The 20994-nt window shown below is 38.8% G+C and overlaps 1 protein-coding gene across 1 annotated transcript in view; it reads right to left on the reverse strand.

The window, feature by feature from the left end:
- PPM1D (protein phosphatase, Mg2+/Mn2+ dependent 1D) overlaps positions 1-20994 on the reverse strand; it is a 53712-nt gene that overhangs the window by 23736 nt on the left and 8982 nt on the right. Inside the window, exons 2-3 of the mRNA XM_029212668.1 lie at positions 12283-12511; positions 1388-1512 (exon numbers count right to left, since the gene is read on the reverse strand). Coding sequence (XP_029068501.1) covers positions 1388-1512; positions 12283-12511 — 354 coding nt within the window. The remainder of the gene's footprint in view (positions 1-1387; positions 1513-12282; positions 12512-20994) is intronic.

Raw genomic sequence — 20994 nt, forward strand, 5'->3', positions numbered from 1 at the left:
ACAGCAATGAAGACCCAACGGAGTCAAAAATAAATAAATTTATTGAAAAATAAATAAATAAAAGAATGTTCCTTAATCATCCTCTCCAAAGTAGCCCTCCTCTGCTACCCACTATCCCTCCCACCAATCAGTGGCATATCATACTGTTTAATTCCTTTATAGTGCTTTTTAAAATAATTTTCTCATTTGTTTATTATCTATTCTCCCCATTAGATTACAGGCTCCATGAATATTGGGACTATATGTATATGATCACCAAAGATGAACAAAGACAGTAACATGATAGGTAGCATGATCTTTTAAAAATGCAAATCAGATAATGTTACTCCTTAGCTTAATATCCTTCAATGTTTCCCAGTGCCCTTAGACTAGAATGAAAACATCTGTGGCTCATGTTTGCCTCCTTAACTCCTGCCTTTTGATAATTCCTACAACAGGCCACGCTGTTTCCCAATTCAGGAACGATGCCTAGAATATTCAACAGGCTCTTCACAAGAATAACTCCTTCTCAGCCATCAAATCTCAGATAAAATAACACTTCTTAAAAGGATCATTTCCATCACAATACCTAAAATAGTTTTTCCCTTCTAAATTATTCTTTACATAGGACTTTCATATTTCCTAACCTGTAATTACTTCATTTACAAGCTTACTTTTTAAAAAACTAAAGTATAATTGACTTGCAATATTATATCACTTTCAGGACAAGTTTCCTTCTTTATTGCCCATCTCCCCCACTACTTAGTCTTGCTCCCTGAGGGCAGAGTCTATCTGCATAATCTCTCCAAAGCCTAAGGCAGTGCCTGGTACCAAGTCAGTTCTCAAGTATCTGTTAGAGGAAGAAGGAGAGAAGGGAAAAAGTGGTGTTTTCTAAAAGAACTTTTCTTTAGAAGAAAATTTCATTAGTACATCCAAGGTAAGATATTTCTATAGCTATAATCCTCTAGCCTTCCTTTCAAAACCAGGTAGAACAGAAAATAAGTATGTTTATTTTGTCATGTACAATTTACTTTGCTAGCTAATGAAAAAGAAGAGCTTTGAAGGCTCTTAAGAGAAATATGAAGGGCTGAAGTAGGGAAGGACATTTAGAAATAGTTTTAAGGCTAACATCAAGCCTAGGCATACATTTACTTCCCTAGAAATAAATGGGAACTAGCAAAACATTGAACATAATTCATGATCAAAGAGCAATTGGCACTGAAACCCATACTTTAATTAGGTTTTCAATCATTTACTATAATTAGGTTTTCAATCATTTACTATAATATCATATTTATACCTTCATTACGTGCCAAATGAGGGTTTAATTCTCAGTCTTCTCTTTTATTTTACCACCATATATTATAGAAAATCCAAGATGATTTCACCAAATATAAGTCCTACTTACCAAGTGCTCTTGCTACTGCCAGAAATGGAATCTGGTCAATGACTGTGCTCCTTCTCACAGGTCCACTGTGAGTGAGCCGAGGTCGTTTCCAAACTACACGATTCACCCCAGACTTGTTCATCACGCTAAAAAATAGAGTTCACATAAATACTCTAAATGATTAAAATATAACAACTAAAGTAGTTTAACGTGTTAAATAGCTAATAAAATCAGATTATTGCAAAATAATGACTTATCTGTTTCAGATACAAAGATGCATAAACCAAAGCTCCTGTTCAGAAGGCAAAGACAAAACAGGGTAGATTAATATGAGAATTTGGAGATTATTGAGGTAGGCTAGACAGAATGGAATGGAAGCAATGGGAATAGAAATGAGTAGATATCATGTAAATTAAAAAGCAAGATAATTTTTTTTTAAGATCCAATGACAGGCACACACACACACACACACACACACAAATGGAAATACACAGAAATAGACTACTGCAATAGGACATAATACATTTTTCCCTTTTCAAATCCATTTCAGTGGGATTCAGTGGTCTTAGTAATTTCTGCCATGATATTCATTTTGTGTTTCTTTTGGATTTTTTAAAAACATCTTTATTGGAGTATAATTGCTTTACAATGTTGTGTTAGTTTCTACTGTATAACAAAGTGAATCAGCTATGTTTACATATACCCCCATATCCTCTCCCTCTTGCGTCTCCCTCCCACCCCTCTAGATGGTCACAAAGCACCGAGCTGATCTCCCTGTGCTATGCAGCTACTTCCCACTAGCTATCTATTTTACATTTGGTAGTATATATATATCCATGCTACTCTCTCACTTCGTTCCAGGTTACCCTTCCCCCTCCCCGTGTCCTCAAGTCCATTCGCTACGTCTGCGTCTTTTCTCTTTTTTTTAAATAAATAAATTTATTTATGTATTTATTTATTTTTGGCTGTGTTGGGTTTTTGTTGCTGTGCATGGGCTTTCTCTAGTTGCAGCGAGAGGGGGGCACCCTTCGTTGTGGTGAGCGGGCTTCTCATTGCGGTGGCCTCTCCTGTTGCGGAGCACGGGCTCTAGGCATGCAGGGTTCAGTAGTTGTGGCTCGCGGGCTCTACAGCACAACCTCAGTAGTTGTGGCACATGGGCTTAGCTGCACCACAGCATGTGGGATCTTCCCAGACCAGGGATCGAACCCATGTCTCCTGCATTGGCAGGCGGATTCTTAACCACTGCGCCATCAGGGAAGTCCTATGTCTGCGCCTTTATTACTGTCCTGCCCCTAGGTTCTTCAGAACCTTTTTTTTTTTTTTTTAGATTCCATATATATGTGTTAGCATACAGTATTTGTTTTTCTCTTTCTGACTTACTTCACTCTGTATGACAGACTCTGGTTCATCCACCTCACTACAAATAACTCAATTTCATTTCTTTTTATGGCTCAGTAATATTCCATTGTATATATGTGCCACATCTTCTTTATTCATTCATCTGTTGATGGACACTTAGGTTGCTTCCATGTCCTGGCTATTGTAAATGGTGCTGCAATCAACATTATGGTACATGACTCTAAAAAAGCAAGAAAATTTGATAACTAAAAAAACTGAGAGGAGGAAGAAGTGGTTAAAATTGAAGAGGGATTACATAATGATAAAAGAAATTGAAAAGGTTGTATACTTTTTGAAGGATTTAGGGGTATTGAAAATAGAACTTCAATTTTAATATTTTTGATCTGAGGAATTAATAATAAATTTCTCAATAGAAGTACCTATGTATTTAGATATTTTTGTATTTAGAAGTGAGACTAGACTTTGGAAACAGATCAGCTGTAGAAATATAGATTTGGGGGTTACACAACAAGAAAACCCGCCTAGAAATTTGGTGTTGGAGCAACAGAAATCTGTAATTAATACACAAGAAGTCAGTACACTCCAGGGTGCCTAAAACATTGAGATATAGTCAAATATTGGAGCAAAAAAGTAATAAAACTCAACAGAGATGGTCTCTCAACCTACGCCTGAATGACTGAAATGGGAAACTGGCCCTTAAATCAATTTAATAATAATCTGCCTGGAATTTAAAAAAATAAATAAACAGAAGAAAAATGTTCCCCTGGAAGGCTTTAAAAAGGTGAAGGGAAGAGTGGCAAAGAGCATTCCCAAGAAACAGTATTAGCCTGCCTGATATTAGGTTCACCTGACAGATACATGCATCAGACACAAGTGGATTCTGAACTCTCAAAGATAGATGACATTAAGATAACTGAATTAAGTCTTCACACTAAGGTCCCATGTGCACACTGAAACCCTCTGATTATAATCTGAAATTTCATTTCATCTACGGCAGGCCAGCTGACAATAATATGTGGTCTTCTTGTCAGTTACTGTTCTCATTATTAATGAGTACTATGACATCCTGATGTATACATGAGTCTCTTAATAGCTTACTATGTTGACTGTGAGTAGTATGACTCTGTCCCCGTAAACCTGATGAACACTGAAACTAAACTGGCTTCAAGATATGGAAAGCTGAAGACAGGACAGATAGTGGTGACCATCTCCACAGGAATGTCAGTATGAAATGCTGTAGACCTCAGCAGCAGCCTCCAAGTTAACCTCCATCTATGGCTTTTCTATTTCTGCTCTAACTTCAAAGGAATGAAGATACTAGGGAGAAGAGATAACAAATGGAATACAAGTTCTAAGAGAACCAAAATAAAGGCATAAACCTTCATAAATGAGAAAAAAAATCTTCCTCTGAGCCCAGAAAAACATGAATATGACAGAAGGAGAACAGCCTCAATCATCTTTCTTAAGTAGAAAACAAGCTCACGAGACAAGGGCAGGCCAGGAGATTTGAGCAGCTCTGTCTCATGAAACTTCCTGCAGTGATGGAAATGTTCACTAGGCACAGTCTGATACAGCAGGCACTAGCCATGTCCGCCAACTGAGCACTGTCAATGTGACTAGTGCAAATGAGGAACTGAATTTTTAACTTAATTAATTTATATTTAAATCCAGACAGTTATATGTGGTTAGTGGCTACTATACTGGACAGAACAAGGGGGAATGCAGCAAGTACAGGATGAGCAGAAAACTTTGTCAACATTAACCTAGAAGAGAAATTCAAGAGAGGTGTTCATTTACTAGCCCTTTTGAGAATTAGTTTAATTTGTAATACTGAAAGCAACATTGTTCTTGGTCATAGTAAGAGTATCGAAGGCCATCACTCTGTTATTTTATGCTTTCTTCAATGCTGATCCTCAAAAAGCAAACAGGAGAGTAAAGATTGAATCTACAATTGACAAGAATCTGTGAAACATAAGAGTTCCAGGAGAAGAGACACCAACATTCTGCCTTCCTAACACCTTATGCCCTATTGTTCTTCCCTAAACCAGCTCCCTAAAAAGTAAGGCTTAATACTTAAGTAATTACAGTACCTACGCAAATTGCTTCCAACATAACTCTCCTAGGAGCTCTCTAGATACTTAATATTCAAAGTTATTATGGTCTCTGTGTTTCTCAGAAACAAATGACAAAATAAGGGCACTGGCTAAAACAAAGTTTTAAATCCAGTATCAAAAAACCAAAGAAATGTTGCAAAAGATGCTGCTTTTATTGCACTTCCTGCTGTTGTCCTGCATGACTAATGGCATACACAAAGGATCAGCCTGATATGCAAAGGGCTGACTGAGCAGCAACAGAAGGCTGGAAAAACAGAGCACTGGCCAGTTGCCCAGGGTGAGGACAGAGGGAAAAGAGTAAATAACTTACAATAAAACAGTTGAGGGACTTCCCTGGTGGCACAGTGGTTAAGAATCCGCCTGCCAATGCAGGGGACATGGGTTTAAGCCCTGGTCCAGGAAGATCCCACATGCCGTGGAGCAACTAAGCCCGTGTGCCACAGCTACTGAGCCTGTGCTCTAGAGCCCACGAGCCACAACTAATGAGGCCACATGCCACAACTACTGAAGCCTGCGTGCCCGGAGCCCGTGCTCCACAACAAGAGAAGCCACCACAATGAGAAGTCTGCGCTCGGCAACGAAGCGTAGTCCCCGCTCGCCGCAACTAGAGAAAGCCCGCACACAGCAACGAAGACCCAACACAGCCAACAATAAATAAATAAATAAATATTTATTTATTTTAAAAATAAAAAAAAATAAAACAGTTCAATTTGTGCAAAAAGACACCTGCTTTCAAATGGCAAACAGCATCTGTCCAACTATCCAGATGCTATTTTAAGTAACAGGACAAAAAAATAAACTCTAAAAGAAGTTATTAAAATAAAAATAATTTTAATATTCATAGTGAAAAATAAAGAACAGTCAAGAAAAATAATTTTTAAAGACTAATGAGAGGAGTCAGGCCTACCAATATTAAAAATAAAGCCTCAATTTAAAATAATAAGGGCTTCCCTGGTGGTGCAGTGGTTAAGAATCCGCCTGCCAATGCAGTGGACACAGGTTCGAGCAGCAATGAAGACCCAACGCAGCCAAAAATAAATAAATAAATTTATTAAAATAAAATAAGTATGGTACTGGTGCACGAATATACAGTATTAAAAAAAGAAAGCCCAGGGGCTTCCCTGGTGGTGCAGTGGTTGAGAGTCCGCCTGCCGATGCAGGGGACGCGGGTTCGTGCCCCGGTCTGGGAGGATCCCGCATGCCATGGAGCGGCTGGGCCCGTGGGCCATGGCTGCTGGGCCTGCGCGTCCAGAGCCTGTGCTCCGCAGTGGGAGGTGCCGCAAGCAGTGAGAGGCCCGCATACCGCAAAAAAAATAAAAATAAAAAAATAAAGCCCAGAAAAAGACCCAAATATATATAATTGCAAAGCTCATTTTGCATAACTACCAGTATTGGTCTCAGATACATACTGACCTTCACACTCATAGGATCAAATAAACTATAGCATGAAACCAGGCTCATTTAACTTTGTAGCATACAGGACAGGAAACAAGAGTATGCCAGCACTGCAGCTTCAGTCGTGCTGTCTTCAGAAGTGATCCTTACAGAAACCCAGGAGCCAATTTCTAGGCACCACAAGTGAGCTTCGTATGCCATAAGAATCAGTATCTTAACAGCCCATGACTTGCTCGTCCCTGCACAAGTCAAACTGCATGTACACAGGGCAGCTAAGGTCTCTGCTTCCCAAGAGAAATTTGTGGTCCATTCAAAATCTTTCCTATCCAGATGCAGTTCCATTCAAGGGTCATTCTACAATAAGCAATGTTGCCTTATAACAGAGCTGACATTCCATATTTATCTTAACCAGAGAAAGAGTGCTAGAAGAAGATAAACTCAAGATCATCTTCCCATTGAAGAAGGGTTTTATGCCTGGTAAGCCTTCTAATCAGTAAGGAATGGTTGTTAAGTGGCTACCAATGGCCAATGAGAAAAAAATATTAACTCATATCCCTACTACTCAGCTTTAATTTTAAAATTCCAGAGCTATAAGATTAAAATGTAAATGATGGGACTTCCCTGGTGGCACAGTGGTTAAGAATCCACCCACCAATGCAGGGGACATGGGTTCAATCCCTGGTCCGGGAAGATCCCATGCACCACGGAGCAACTAAGCCCGTGCACCACAACTACTGAGCCTGCGCTCTAGAGCCCACGTGCCACAACTAATGAGCCCACGTGCCACAACTACTGAAGCCTGCGTGCCTAGAGCCCATGCTCCACAACAAGAGAAGCCATTGCAATGAAAAGCCCGTGCACCCCAACGAAGAGTAGTCCTCGATTGCTGCAAGTAGAGAAAGCCCACGCCCAGCAACAAAGATCCAACACGGACCCCCCCATATTTAATTAATTAATTAAAGAAAAATTTAAAAGAGGGACTGCTTAAAATGTAAATGATAAAACCACACAAGTAATAGAAAAGTGGTTCTCAAAATATGGTTCAGGGACGCCAGGAGTCCCCCAGACCATTTCAGGGGGTCTGCAAGATCAAAATTATTTTCTTTTTCTTTTTTAAAATTTTATTTATTTATTTATTTTTTTTTTTTTTGGCTGTGCTGGGTCTTTGTTGCTGTGCTCGAGCGGGGGCTACTCTTCGTTCTGGTGTGCAGATTTCTCACTGCGGTGGCTTCTCTTGCTGCAGAGCCCAGGCTCTAGGCACGAGGGCTTCAGTAGTTGTGGCACATGGGCTCTAGAGCGCAGGCTCAGTAGTTGTGGTGCACAGGCTTATTTGCTCCACGGCATGTGGGATCTTCCCGGATCAGGGCTTGAACCCGTGTCCCCTGCATTGGCAGGAGGATTCTTAACCACTGCGCCACCAGGGAAGCCCTCAAAATTATTTTCATAATAATACTATGACCATGTGTATACAGTGGACTTTTTGAGCAGTTACAGGATTTGCTATATTGTATAATAAAATGTGTCAATATTTGGATGATCTGCATAACTCAGCTAACCAATACTTTATAAATGACCAATACCTAGGTTTCAAAATCATGCATGGGGGCTATATACTATATGATTCCAACTATATGACACTCTGGAAAAGGCAAAACTATGGAGACAATAAAAAGACCAGTGGTTGCCAGGAGTAAGAAGGGAGGAAGGGGGCTTCCCTGGTGGCACAGTGGTTGAAAGTCCGCCTGCCGATGCAGGGAATACGGGTTCGTGCCCCGGTCCAGGAAGATCCCAAATGCCGCGGAGCGGCTGGGCCCATGAGCCATGGCCACTGAGCCTGCGCGTCCAGAGCCTGTGCTCCGCAACGGGAGAGGCCACAACAGTGAGAGGCCCGCGTACCGCAAAAAAAAAAAAAAAAAAAATGGAGGGAGGAAGGGATAAATAGGCAGAGCACAGAAGATTTTTAGGGCAGTGAAACTATTCTGTATGAAACTATAATGGTAAATACATGTCATTACACATTTGTCAAACCCTAGAATGCACAACACCAAAAGCAACCCTAACATAAACTATGGACTTTGAGTGATAATGATGTGTCAATGTAGGGTCGTCAATTGTAACAAATGTACCACTGGGGAAGGATGCTGATAGTGGAAGAGACTATGCGAGTAGAAGGAGGCAGGGAGTATACAGGAACTCTCTATACTTTCTGCTCAATTTTGCTATGAATCTAAAACTGCTTTAAACAACAAAAATCTACTAATTAAAAAAACCATGCATGGATAAAGATATTATTTAACCAATGGCTCTTAACTGATACACCTATGGCTCTCAGTGAAAGAGTATGAAAAAAGTCATTGATATGATTTCAGATACCACACTATTATTAACCTTTAAGAAACTCCCTCTTCGTGAATTTTAGAATAATATCAAAGAAGAATACCCCCAAAACATGGAAAAGCTTTTAAAATAGTCTCCATTTTCCACCTATAAATCTGTGTAAAACCAGACTTTATTTCAGATACTACAACCAAAATACCTTATCACAACAGATTGAATGTAGAAGCAAATACACGAATCTAGCAGTCACCTATTAAGCGAGACAATAAAAAGACTTAAAAAATGTAAAACAATGCCAATCCTCTCAAATGTTTGTTTTGGGGAAACAGCTATTTTTTCATAAAAAATTTTCTTTATATTAACAAAGAATGAGCCTAACATTGTTATTTTTCAATAAATTAACAAATATTTGAAAATGTCTCCATTTTAATTCCTAATATGGTAGAATCAATACATATAACCCAAATAAACAAAAAGCTCTTTGAGGGCCTCAATTTTTAAGAGTGTAAAGGGTTCCTAAGACCAAAGTATTCATAACTGCTGTACAAGAAGAAAATACAGAAGACTTTTTAATAACCTCAGAGTGAAGGAACTGTACGTATGCCACAAAACCCAAAAGTCATAATGGTAGAGATTGATCAATTTAACTACATTAAAATAAACTGCCACATGGAAAAATATTCCAGGAGCAGAATCAAAACACAAACTGTGAAAACAACATCTGAAACTCATCGATTATATTAGTCTAATTTCTCTAATGTCTAAGTGGCTCCTACACATTAATACAAAAAAGGCTAACTACTCTCCCCCAAAATGAACAAAGAATATAAACAAAAAAACACAGAAAAGGAAGTATAAATGGCTCTTAAATAAAAAGATATTCAACCATTCTCAAGATAAATGCAAATGAAAACATCACCAAGATGCCTTTTTTTAACGTACAACTGGATATGATCAACTGTTGTCAGGGTCATCCACGTATCCTGATGATATAAGTATAAATTTGTACAATCTCCATGGAGACAAAGAGTTAGCAATGTAATTTTATATCCTGCTTATTGTGACCAATAAGCATTCTCCTATATTATTAAAAATTCCTGGTAGGGGAAAGGGGGAATTGGAGGAATGTGGTCAAAAGGTACAAATTTCCAGTTATAAGATAAATAAGTACTATGGATGTAATGTACAACATGATGACTATAGTTAATATTGCTATATTATATACAGGAAAGTTTTAAAGACAATAAATCCTAAGTGTTCTCATCACAAGGAGAACTTTTTTTTCCTTTATTCTCTCTTTTCTATTTATTGTATCTATATGAGAAGATGGATGTTAGCTGAACCTATTGTGGTAATCATTTCACAATATAAGTAAACGAAACCATCATGTAGCACGTCTTAAATTTATACAGTGATATATGTCAATTATTTCTCAGTGAAACAGGGAAAAAAATCATATATTAAAGAAAAATTCCCCATATGTATGGGAGTTCATTACACTATCCCACCTTTACATTTTTTTTTTTTTTGACTGCGCCATGCGGCTTGCAGGATCTTAGTTCCCCAACCAGGGATTGAACCCAGTCCCTCAGCAGTGAAAGTGCAGAGTCCTAACCACTGGACTGCCAGGGAATTCCCCTACCTTTACTTTTATGTTTGAAATTCTTCATAACACCATGATTTTTAAAAATTTACATATAAAAATTAATGTTCATATCATATCCAATGTTATGAATATATATTAAATGTACTTAACCATTTTCCAGCTGTTGGGCTTTCAAGTTATTTTCAGCTAAATTAACAGTCAATAAACACAGCTGCAATCAATAGCTCCATTCAGATATTTTGGTCCACATTTCATATTTCTTCTTTAGAGTAGATTCCTTAAATTACTGAGTCTATATACATTTAAAGTTAGTGGTATGTGTTATATTTTGTATAGGTCATACCAATATATAATCCTATCAACAGGATACCCATTACAACAAAAATATTGCTAACCCAACAGCAAAAAATATAATTTCATTTCAATAATGTTAAACATTTTTTCAAATGTTTATACTATTCTTTTGAGAATCTGTTTTTGTTCAAACTTCCTCTCCATTATCCATCTATCTGAAGGCAGCAGAGTTTTAGTGTTTTTCTTACTTATCTTTTGAACTCCTGGTACTTTAAGGATGTTAATTCTTTCCTTCAGTTTATTATTTCTCTGGAAAAGACCATTTTGATTTAATGAAAGCAAGAAAGAGGGCTTCCCTGGTGGTGCAGTGGTTGAGAGTCCGCCTGCCGATGCAGGGGACACGGGTTCGTGCCCCGGTCTGGGAAGATCCCACATGCCACGGAGCGGCTGGGCCCGTGAGCCATGGCCGCTGAGCCTGCGCGTCCGGAGCCTGTGCTCCACAACAGGAGAGGCCACAACAGTGAGAGGCCCCAGTACCGCAAAAAAAAAAAAAAAAAAAAGCAAGAAAGAGAGGAGGGACTTCCCTGGTGATCCAGTGGTAAAGAATCTGCCTTCCAATGCAGGGGACACAGGTTCAATCCCTGGTCAGGGAACTAAGATCCCACACGCTGTGGGGCAACTAAGCCTGCACGCCATAACTACTGAGCTCGCGCATCTCAACGAGAGAGGCCACGTGCCACAAACTAAAGAGCCCACCCACTGCTCTGGAGCCCGCGCCATAACTAGAGAGAAGCCTGTATACCATAATGAAAGATCCTGCATGCCGCAACTAAGACCCGATGCAGCCAAAAAGAAAAAAAACAACAACAAAAACCTGGGGCTTCTTAAAAAAAAAAAAAAAAGGCAAGAAAGAGGAGGCAAGTAATAATATCATTGTAAGACTTGAGTTAGAATGATTATTTAGAAAACACCAGACTCTGTTTAACTTGCCTTAATCCTTGATTTTTAAAAATTAGTATTGGAATAATTTTTAAATTTTCTTATGTTACTCATTCCTCTGATTTTTAGAATAATCTTACATTTTAGTTTGTAGCATAAAAATATTATGCTGAAGTCAAATTCAGTTCATAGTTTACAAACTATCTCGATACATATTGAGACAATAAGTTGAAACAGAGGTTTGCAGCATATATGACTCAGAAATAAAAGGGAAAAACTGAAAGCTAATTCTAACAAAATTCTATTCCCAAAGACAGATTCAAATTGTTCTACTCTGGGGGACTTCCCCAGAGTAGGTGGTCCAGTGGGTAGGACTCGAAGCTCCCAGTGCAAGGGGCCCAGGTTCAATCCCTGATCAGGGAACTAGATCCTGCATGCATGCCGCAACAAAGACGACCTAAGACCCAGCGCAGCCTAAAGAAATAAATATCAAATTGTTCTACTCTGGAACTATAAGGGCTGCTCTGTCCAGATTCTGAAGGGCATGCTGATCAGTATTTATGTAAAAGGTTTTAAATAAATCCTTGTATGTTTTGTTACTTGAGTAACAAAATTATTATTATTATTAGTTATATTATTATTATTATTTAATAATAATAATATTAAAATATTATTTCCCTTTGGAGCCATTATCAGAAATAAAACAGTCAATTCAAAATAATAAGATAAATATGAACATACATAAGTACTTCATCAGGCAAACTGAAAATCTGTAACTTCATTAAAAGGGAGGAGTAGGTCAATCTGGTAAATAAAGCAGAAAGGGACTAAATAGAACCAAGAGAAGAAAGACAAAATAGGACAATAATTACCTCCCACCAAGTCCTTCAATTCGTTCTCTTTCCTTGGGAAGTTCTGGCTTATGGTCCTGGGTCACCTCCACAGCTCTGATAAAATCATCCTTTGGGTCATCCTGAATTCCAAGAACCACCCCTGAGTCACCCACATGAGCTACATACATCTTCAGGCCCCGTATGATGACCACACTGGCAGTTGTCCCTGACGTGCTGGGAAGACCTGTCATAGTCTTTGGCCATTCTGCTGTAATAAAAAATAAAACATTTTACTCTTTCAGGTGTATACATTAATCCTGTGGCAGAATAAAAATGCCAACATATGCTGAATTAGCATGTTAAATTTTGAATTAGCATAGGAAAATATTTAAGAAAAATATTTTGAAAGCTATTAAAGAAGGACTTGTATTAATCCCTTCATTCACATATTAATAAATTAATTTTATAAATAATGCAATTATATTATGACCATCAAGCCGATCCTAGGAGAAAAATGTTACAGCACAGATTTACTAATTCCACATAAGTCTTAGTCTTAATTACATTTAGTGGCAAGGATATGTTAAAAGTTTTGATATCATACTGCTAGCAGCTTATCATCTGTTTATTAATTTTACTTCAAGAAGATTTTCAGAAAAAGCTACTGGATTTGTTTTTAAAACAACTGTTGAATATTCATAATCTAATAAATAACATTTATTGAGCACTTACTGGATACCACTTTCTGTGCTAAGAGCTTTACATGTATTGTATTATCTCATATAATACTAATAAACCTAAGTGATAGGTAAGATTAGTTCCATTATTTTCATTTTGCAGATGAGGAAACCAAAACTTTGAATGGTTAAGAAATTTGCTCAAAATAACTCAAGTATTTTAAGTGGCAAAGATCCCATATACCTAATTCCAAAACCTATACTGACTGACTATATTCACTATCATTTAAAATTCTGAAATATTCTGTAATATTAAACTACAAGTTACAGTTCAAGACAGCAAACTAAGTCCAAACACTGACATATTCTCCCCACCAAAATCCTACTGAAAGGACAGAATATAAATATTAGAAAAAGTCCAGAGCAGTCATGAAACACAGAGAAGGGTCATAAGAAAATCTGAGGAATTCCTGGAATTTTAAACAAATGGAATTATATTGAGGGAAAAATCAGAATGCAAAATTTGTAATCCAACATAAGGAAAAAGCACAGTAAAGGAGGCAGTACATCAGTATTCCCCATTAACAGAGTTCCAGAAAAGTTCAAACTCAGAGGCAGTGGCAAAGGCTGAAGTCAGGAATGGATGGTAGAAGCCTGGCAGATTCATTTAAAACTGCAGGAGCTAGGTCAGTGCCTAAACTCCCTGCATGGTAAAAGGTGAAATATTTAAGTTCCTAAGATGCCAGTAACTATAATACCTCTCTTTTAAGAAAAGTGGTGCATCAGCTGATAGGGACAAAAGGGTCTCAAAGGGGATGTGGTAGAAGAAATAAGCCCCCTCCCCAAATGGACGGGTGCCACACAACTTTTATAGCCACAAGCCTTCTCTAATATATTTGGGCTAACTAGTTCTTTTCTTTTCCAATATTATATATGCTGAAAAGCCATCTCTTGAACACTACAGTGCATCTCCCCATCCCATCCCATCCCACAGATGGAACCCATCCTCCAGAGTGACCTGTCACTCACAACAGAGGGTTGCTTGCAGTATACGAAATAATGACCTTCACAAATGCTAAGGGAAACCAGAACAGCTACCAATATTGATGAAGCTAGAAATTCACACACACAGGCATATACACATGTAAAACTATCAGCAACAGCACCAGACACATAGTTAGTGTTCAATAAACATTAGTTTTTGTTGTTATCACCATTATGTATTTAAGAAAAGCAACCAGCCTGAGAGGCACCAAGTGGAGTTGCCAAAAAAAAAAAAAAAAAAAGGCCCTAAAGAAAACATTTGTGGATAGATTACTGGCATTGATAAAGTTCAATAAGGCTACTGGATATAAGTAGTTATATAAAATATGAATTCTATTTTTGTAAAACAGCAACAAAAAATTACAAAATGTAACTTAAAGAAAAAAGATCCCATTCACAATAACAGCGAAAGGTGTGATACATCTGCCAACAATGCTAACAAATCTCTAATAAGACCTGTATGGAAAAGTTGTAAGCCAGTGAACAAATACAACAGTGAGCACAGAGACAGATCCATGCATATTCAGACACTTGATATATGAACAGTGGAGAAAGGACAGTCAATAAATGGAACTGGGATAAAATTATAAAAAAACAACAACAACAACTTTGGGTCCCTGATGCCAAACACACACACACGCACACACAAAATCAATTCCAGGTACATCAAAGACCTAACGTGAAAAGGAAAGCTAAAATGCTTAGATAATGCACAAGAAAGTACAATTACGATCTCAAGGTGGGGAAGGATTTCCGAAAGACAAAGAATGGACTAGCCATATAAGAAAATGATTGTGAAGTTGTACTACCATCAAAATTAAGAATTTCTGTTCATCAAAAGATATGATTACTAGAGTGAAAAGACAACTCACAGAATGGAAGATGATATATTTGTAATATATACACACCAAAAGAATGGTATCCAGAATATATAAAATGCTAAAACAAATCACATCAAGAAGACTACTCAATAGAAAAACGGATAAAGGACCTGAACAGGCTTTTACAAATGAGGACATCCAAAGAGCCAAAAAGCACGCAGAGGTGTTTGGCTTCTTTAATCATCACGGAAATACAAATTAAAAGCCATAATGAGGACTTCCCTGGTGGCACAGTGGTTAAGAATCTGCCTGTCAATGGAGGGGACACGGGTTCGAGCCCTGGTCCAGGAAGATCCCACATGCCACGGAGCAACTAAACCCGTGTGCCACGACTACTGAGCCTGCGCTCTAAATCCCGTGAGCCACAACTACTGAAGCCCGCGCGCCTAGAGCCCGTGCTCTGCAACAAGGGAAGCCACCGCAATGAGAAGCCTGCGCACCACAATGAAGAGTAGCCCCTGCTCGCCGCAACTAGAAAAAAGCCCGTGCTCAGCAATGAAGACCCAACGCAGCCATAAATAAATAACTCAATAAATAAATAAATAAAAGCCCTAATGAGATACCACAACATAATTATCAGATTGCTGCATAAATTAAAGTTTGACAAGAGTTAAGTTAAGAATGTGGAGTAACATGTTCTATCATCAACTACTGGTAGGAGTATAAACTGGTACAACTCCTTTAGAAAACATCTAGGCATTATATGGTAAAGGTGAAGATATGTATACTCTTGACTACTCACTACCCATTGGTATACAGCATAAATTCATGACACACAATACATATGAATGTTCATACCAGCACTGTTCATATGGACTAAAAACGGGCAACAGCTCAAATGTCCTTCAACATAACAACAGACTATACTACATATAATGGGTGAGAATCTTACATGAAGGATGAGATAAAAGAATACATTCAGCATGATTTTCTTCAGAAAAAAAAAAAACCTATCATGTTTACAGACAAGAGGTAAAACTATTAAGAAAAATAAGTAAATCACTACAGACCTATAATCACAAAAGTCAAGCTTGTGGTTGCCTCTTGGGGGAAGACAGAAATATGAGATCAGAAAGGGCATACAGGGGCTTCTGGTGTACAGGCAATGTTCTCTTTTGTAACTGGATGGTATTCATTTTATGATTATTTATTAAAGTGTACATTTATGTTTTATGGCCTTTTATGTATGCATGCTATGTTATATTTCACACCTTTTTTAAGTTAAAAGAAAAACAAGCAGCAGGAAGAAGGCTTCAATTTTACAAACATAGATCACAGCAGACAGCTCCCTAGCCCATGCAGTTTTGCAGTCTGGTTACAGACGTCATTTCCAGAAGCCCAGCATAGAATATGGTGTATGTTTCTTTAGCCCTTTCAATTATTTTATGGGTTAACTGTAGCTCTTGCTAAAACATTTTCTTTTTTCCTTTTTAAAAAAAAAAAAAACTAGAAAACATGGTTTTCTGCAGCTAAGAACCTGAAAAAAAATCTATTATCATAATAAATGCAAACGAAGTGAACTCCCAGAAACAAGGGTTCTTAACCACATTCAGAAAATAAAATTTACCTACAGCATACAAGTAATTTAGCTGTTTGCAAAAAGCACCTAAAACGAGATGAAAAAGGAGAAAAAGAGCTAAAAATAAAAAGGATATTCAAAGCAATGTTAATATGTAAATGACATTTTTTGTCAAAAGCACTAACATATTATGAAAGAAATTCCGCAATGATCTAAAAATACTGAATAATCCATGCTTTCCCTATTCATTTGAAATGTCACCTTTTATCATATGTTACATTTTGCCTCAGATCTATTTCTGGACACATCCTACTAATCTATTTATGGTGCTTTTTAATAATAGGGAGTTTAAGTATCCGCCAATTATTCTTCTTTTTCAATATTCTCTTAAGTATTTTTCCATATGAACTTCAGAAGCAACTTGTAAAATTAAAAAACAAACCCTGTGGAGGTTCTGATTGAAACTGCAATAAATTTATATATTAAGGAACCTACCTCTTTAATTTGTCTTCCTTAGTTAGCCTTTCTTGTTTTCTACTTTACATTTTAATCTTTTAATTAAAAAAAATGACTTAAAACTAGGAGCACATTAAAAAGACAGTATCAGATAGTATATGAACTCTGACATAAGTATCCTTTAGGAAATGTGCATAAGTCATTAAAACAAAGACTAGGGGACTTCCCTGGTGGCGCAGTGGTTAAGGATCTGCCTGCCAATGCATGGGACACAGGTTCGTGCCCTGGTCCGGGAAGATCCCACATGCCTCGGAGCTACTAAGCCCGTGCACCACAACTACTGAGACTGTACTCTAGAGCGCACGAACCACAACTACTGAATCCTGCACAACTAGATCCCGTGCTCCGCAACAAGAGAAGCCACTGCAATGAGAAGCCTGCACAACACAACAAAGAGTAGTCCCCTCTCGCCACAACTAGAATAATCCTGTGTGCAGCAATGAAGACCCAGTGCAGCCAAAAATAAATAAATAAAATAAATTGAAATAAAATCATTGTTATAAAAAAAAGTGATTTGGTTATATATATATATATATATATATTTTTTTTTTTCCCCCGCTTTGGCCATGCCACACGGCATGTGGCATCTTAGTTCCCCCATCAGGGATTGAACCGGTGCCCCCTGCAGTGGAAGCACGGAGTCCTTTTTTCTCCTTAATTTTTTATTATTATTATTTTTTTGCGGGGTGGGGGGGGGCTGCGTTGGGTCTTCGCTGCTGTGTGCGGGCTTTCTCTATTTGTGGCGAGAGGGGGCTACTCTAAGTTGCGGTGCACAGCCTCCTCATTGCGGTGGCTTCTCTTGTCGCGGAGCACAGGCTCTAGGTGCACGGGCTTCAGTAGTTGTGGCTCGCAGGCTCTAGAGCGCAGGCTCAGTAGTTGTGGCGCACGGGCTTAGTTGCTCCGTGGCATGTGAGATCTTCCTGGACCAGGGCTTGAACCCATGTCTCCAGCATTGGCAGGCAGATTCTTTTTTTTTTCCTAAATAGATTTTATTTATTTATTTATTTGTTTGTTTATTGCTTGCTTGCTTGCTTGCTTGATTGGCTGTGTTGGGCCTTCGTTGCTGTGTGCGGGGTTTCTTTAGTGGCGGCGAGCCGGGGCTTCTCATTGCGAGGGCTTCTCTTGTTGCAGAGCACAGGTCTAGGCGCACAGGCTTCAGTAGTTATGGCATGTGGGCTTCAGCAGTTGTGGCTCGCGGGCTCTAGAGCGCAGGCTCAGTAGTTGTGACGCACCGGCTTAGTTGCTCCGCGGCATGTGGGATCTCCCCAGACCAGGTCTCAAACCCGTGTCCCCTGCGTTGGCAGGTGGATTCTTAACCACTGCGCCACCAAGGAAGCCTGGAAGCGTGGAGCCTTAACCACTGGACCACCAGGGAAGTCCCTATATGTTCTTTTTTTTAATTATTTTTATTTTCCATTATAGGTTATTACAAGATATTGAATATATTCCCTGTGCTATACAGTAAATCCTTATTGTTTGTCTATTTTATATATGGTACACTAAAATCTTTTAAACCCATTTTACTGACTCTTATCTCTAGGCAAGAAATACTAAGGGAAGAGGCTGCAATGAAAATGGGCTCCCTGATCTCTGTGGATGGGAGAACCTGAGGTGACAGAGATCAGATAGGAGCAGTTAATTACCCAAAGAAAATCTGGTACAGTTACCTCACTGACAACAGGGCAGAAGAAAAATTGGATCTGCAGAATGGTCTTTCACAGAAAACAGAAAACAAAACAAAAAGAAAATCTTCCACGTTTAAAGAATTGTTAACCTTCCTCAAAGTGATATGTGGCCATTTTCACATGTAGCTATACACCAAGGAAAAAGAAATACCCACAACATTGAGAAACTACTGAACGATGGCTCTAAGATAATAATTCTGGGGCTACAAAACACAGCCACAGTCCACTGATAAGACATAAGGTTCATGGAGGTCAGGTACTAAATAGGACTTTCAATCCAGTCCACCTCAGAACCAATGGAATCCCAAACCTATGCCACAGCTAGTTTGGTCCCCAAATAACCTCAGCAACTAATAGCTTCCCGACATAGCTCTTCATTGATTGGTCGAAAGCCTATTAGGGTAGAAAAGGCCAAGTGCAAGACCACCAATGATACTCTCTTCCAAAATAGAAAATTAAAAGCGTTATCACATCTCTCAAAGCATAACAAAGACTGGTGTCACCATTAAAACATGAGCTGAGGTGGTGATCCGATATATTCCAGTCTATAATTTGACCACTGCAAAAGTCTGATAGCTCTTGGAAAATGACAGGGAATTATAATCAAATGGTGATTCCAAATGCTGCTGCCAAGTTTCTGATTTATTCTCTGTACTGAAACAAATAAATATAGCCTAGTATGCATCCAGCAGCAGGGCTCTGGTGAAACTGCTACCTAGATTGCTGGAGGTATCCAAGGTTTCTGATCTGAGGCCTGCTTCTTCAGGTTTACTTTTTTCCCTAGGAATAATCCAAAGAATTTTTTTCTTGAACCAATAGAAAGCAAACTGCCAACAAAATATACCGTCACTCCCAAATACTATTATAGTATCTAACTCCTACAATACACCATGAAAATCAGGAAATTAACATTAATACCATACAACCATCTAATCCATATATCTCATGCAAATTACATCAACTATCCTAACAATATTCTTTATAGTAAAAGAATAAAATTCAGGATCCCTTGTTATATTTACTTATCATGTATCTTTATTTATCTTTATTCTCTTCCAATCTGGAACAATTCCTCAGTGTTTCCTTGATGCTTTTTAGTACTTGGCCAGTCATTTCAAGAATGTCTCACAGTTTGGGTTTGTTTCATGTTTCCTCCTGTTTGTAATCAGATTACACATTTTTGGCAGGAATATCACAGAAGTATTAAATATGATCTTCTCCCTGCAGGCAGTATACAATTTCAATTTGTCCCGTTAAAAATGATGATACTCTTGATCACTCGATTAAGGTGCTGTCTACCAGGTTTCCCCCTATATAATCCTTTTCCTTTTGTAATTAATAAGTGTGCATAAGGAGATTATCTGAGACGACATAAATATCCTTGGAGTGGGTTGAGTGGTGCCCCCCCCAAATTCAATAAAAGATATGCTCACCCACAACCTCTGAATGTGACCTTATTTGGGAAAAGGATCTTTGCAGATGTAATTAGGTTAAAGATCTTAAGATGAGATCACCCTGGATTAGAGTGGGCCCTAAGTCCAAAGACAAGTGTCCTTAAAAGAGAAGAGCAAGGGGGCTTCCCTGGTGGCGCAGTGGTTGGGAGTCCGCCTGCCGATGCGGGGGATGTGGGTTCGTGCCCCGGTCCGGGAGGATCCCACGTGCCACGGAGCGGCTGGGCCCGTGGGCCGTGGCCACTGGGCCTGTGCGTCCGGAGCCTGTGCTGCGCGGCGGCAGAGGCCGCAGCAGTGAGAGGCCCGTGTACCATAAAAAAAAAAAAAAAAAAGGAGAAGAGCAGGGGAGAAGACACAGAGGAGGCAATATAAAGACAGTGGAGACTGGGTGATGCATCTACAAGCCAAGAAATGACAAGGATTGCTGCCAGCCACCTAGGGGAGAGCATGGAACAGATTCTCCCTCAGAACCTCCAAAAAGGAATCAACGCTGCTGACACCTGGATTTCAAACTTCTGGCCTCCAGAACCATGAGAGAATAAATTCCTGTGGTTTTAAGCCACCCAATTTGTGCTAATTTGCTACAGCACCTCTAGGAAAGTAATATAGCTGTTCCTCAAAGTTTTACCTACTAGTTGTAACATTTATTGATGTTTCTTGGCTGAATCAACTATTATGATGGTTACCAAATGAGATTTTCGAGTTCTATCATTCCTTCTACATTTAAAAAAATATATGTGTTTATTTGGCTGCACTGGGTCTTAGTTGTGGCATGCAGGATCTTTTAGTTGCAGCATGCATGTGGGATCTAGTTCCCTGACCAGGGATCAAACCCAGGCCCCCATGCATTGGGAGCGTGGAGTTTCAACCACTGTACCACCAGGGAAGTTCCCATTCCTTCTACATTTATTAGTGGACTTCTGTAAAGAAAAGCTTTACATCACAGCTTTATTTGTAATAGCCGAAAGCTGTAGACAA

This window comes from Monodon monoceros, unplaced genomic scaffold (assembly GCF_005190385.1).
Source record: "Monodon monoceros isolate NGI ecotype Baffin Bay Population unplaced genomic scaffold, NGI_Narwhal_1 Super_Scaffold_9, whole genome shotgun sequence".
Lineage (NCBI taxonomy): Eukaryota > Metazoa > Chordata > Mammalia > Artiodactyla > Monodontidae > Monodon > Monodon monoceros.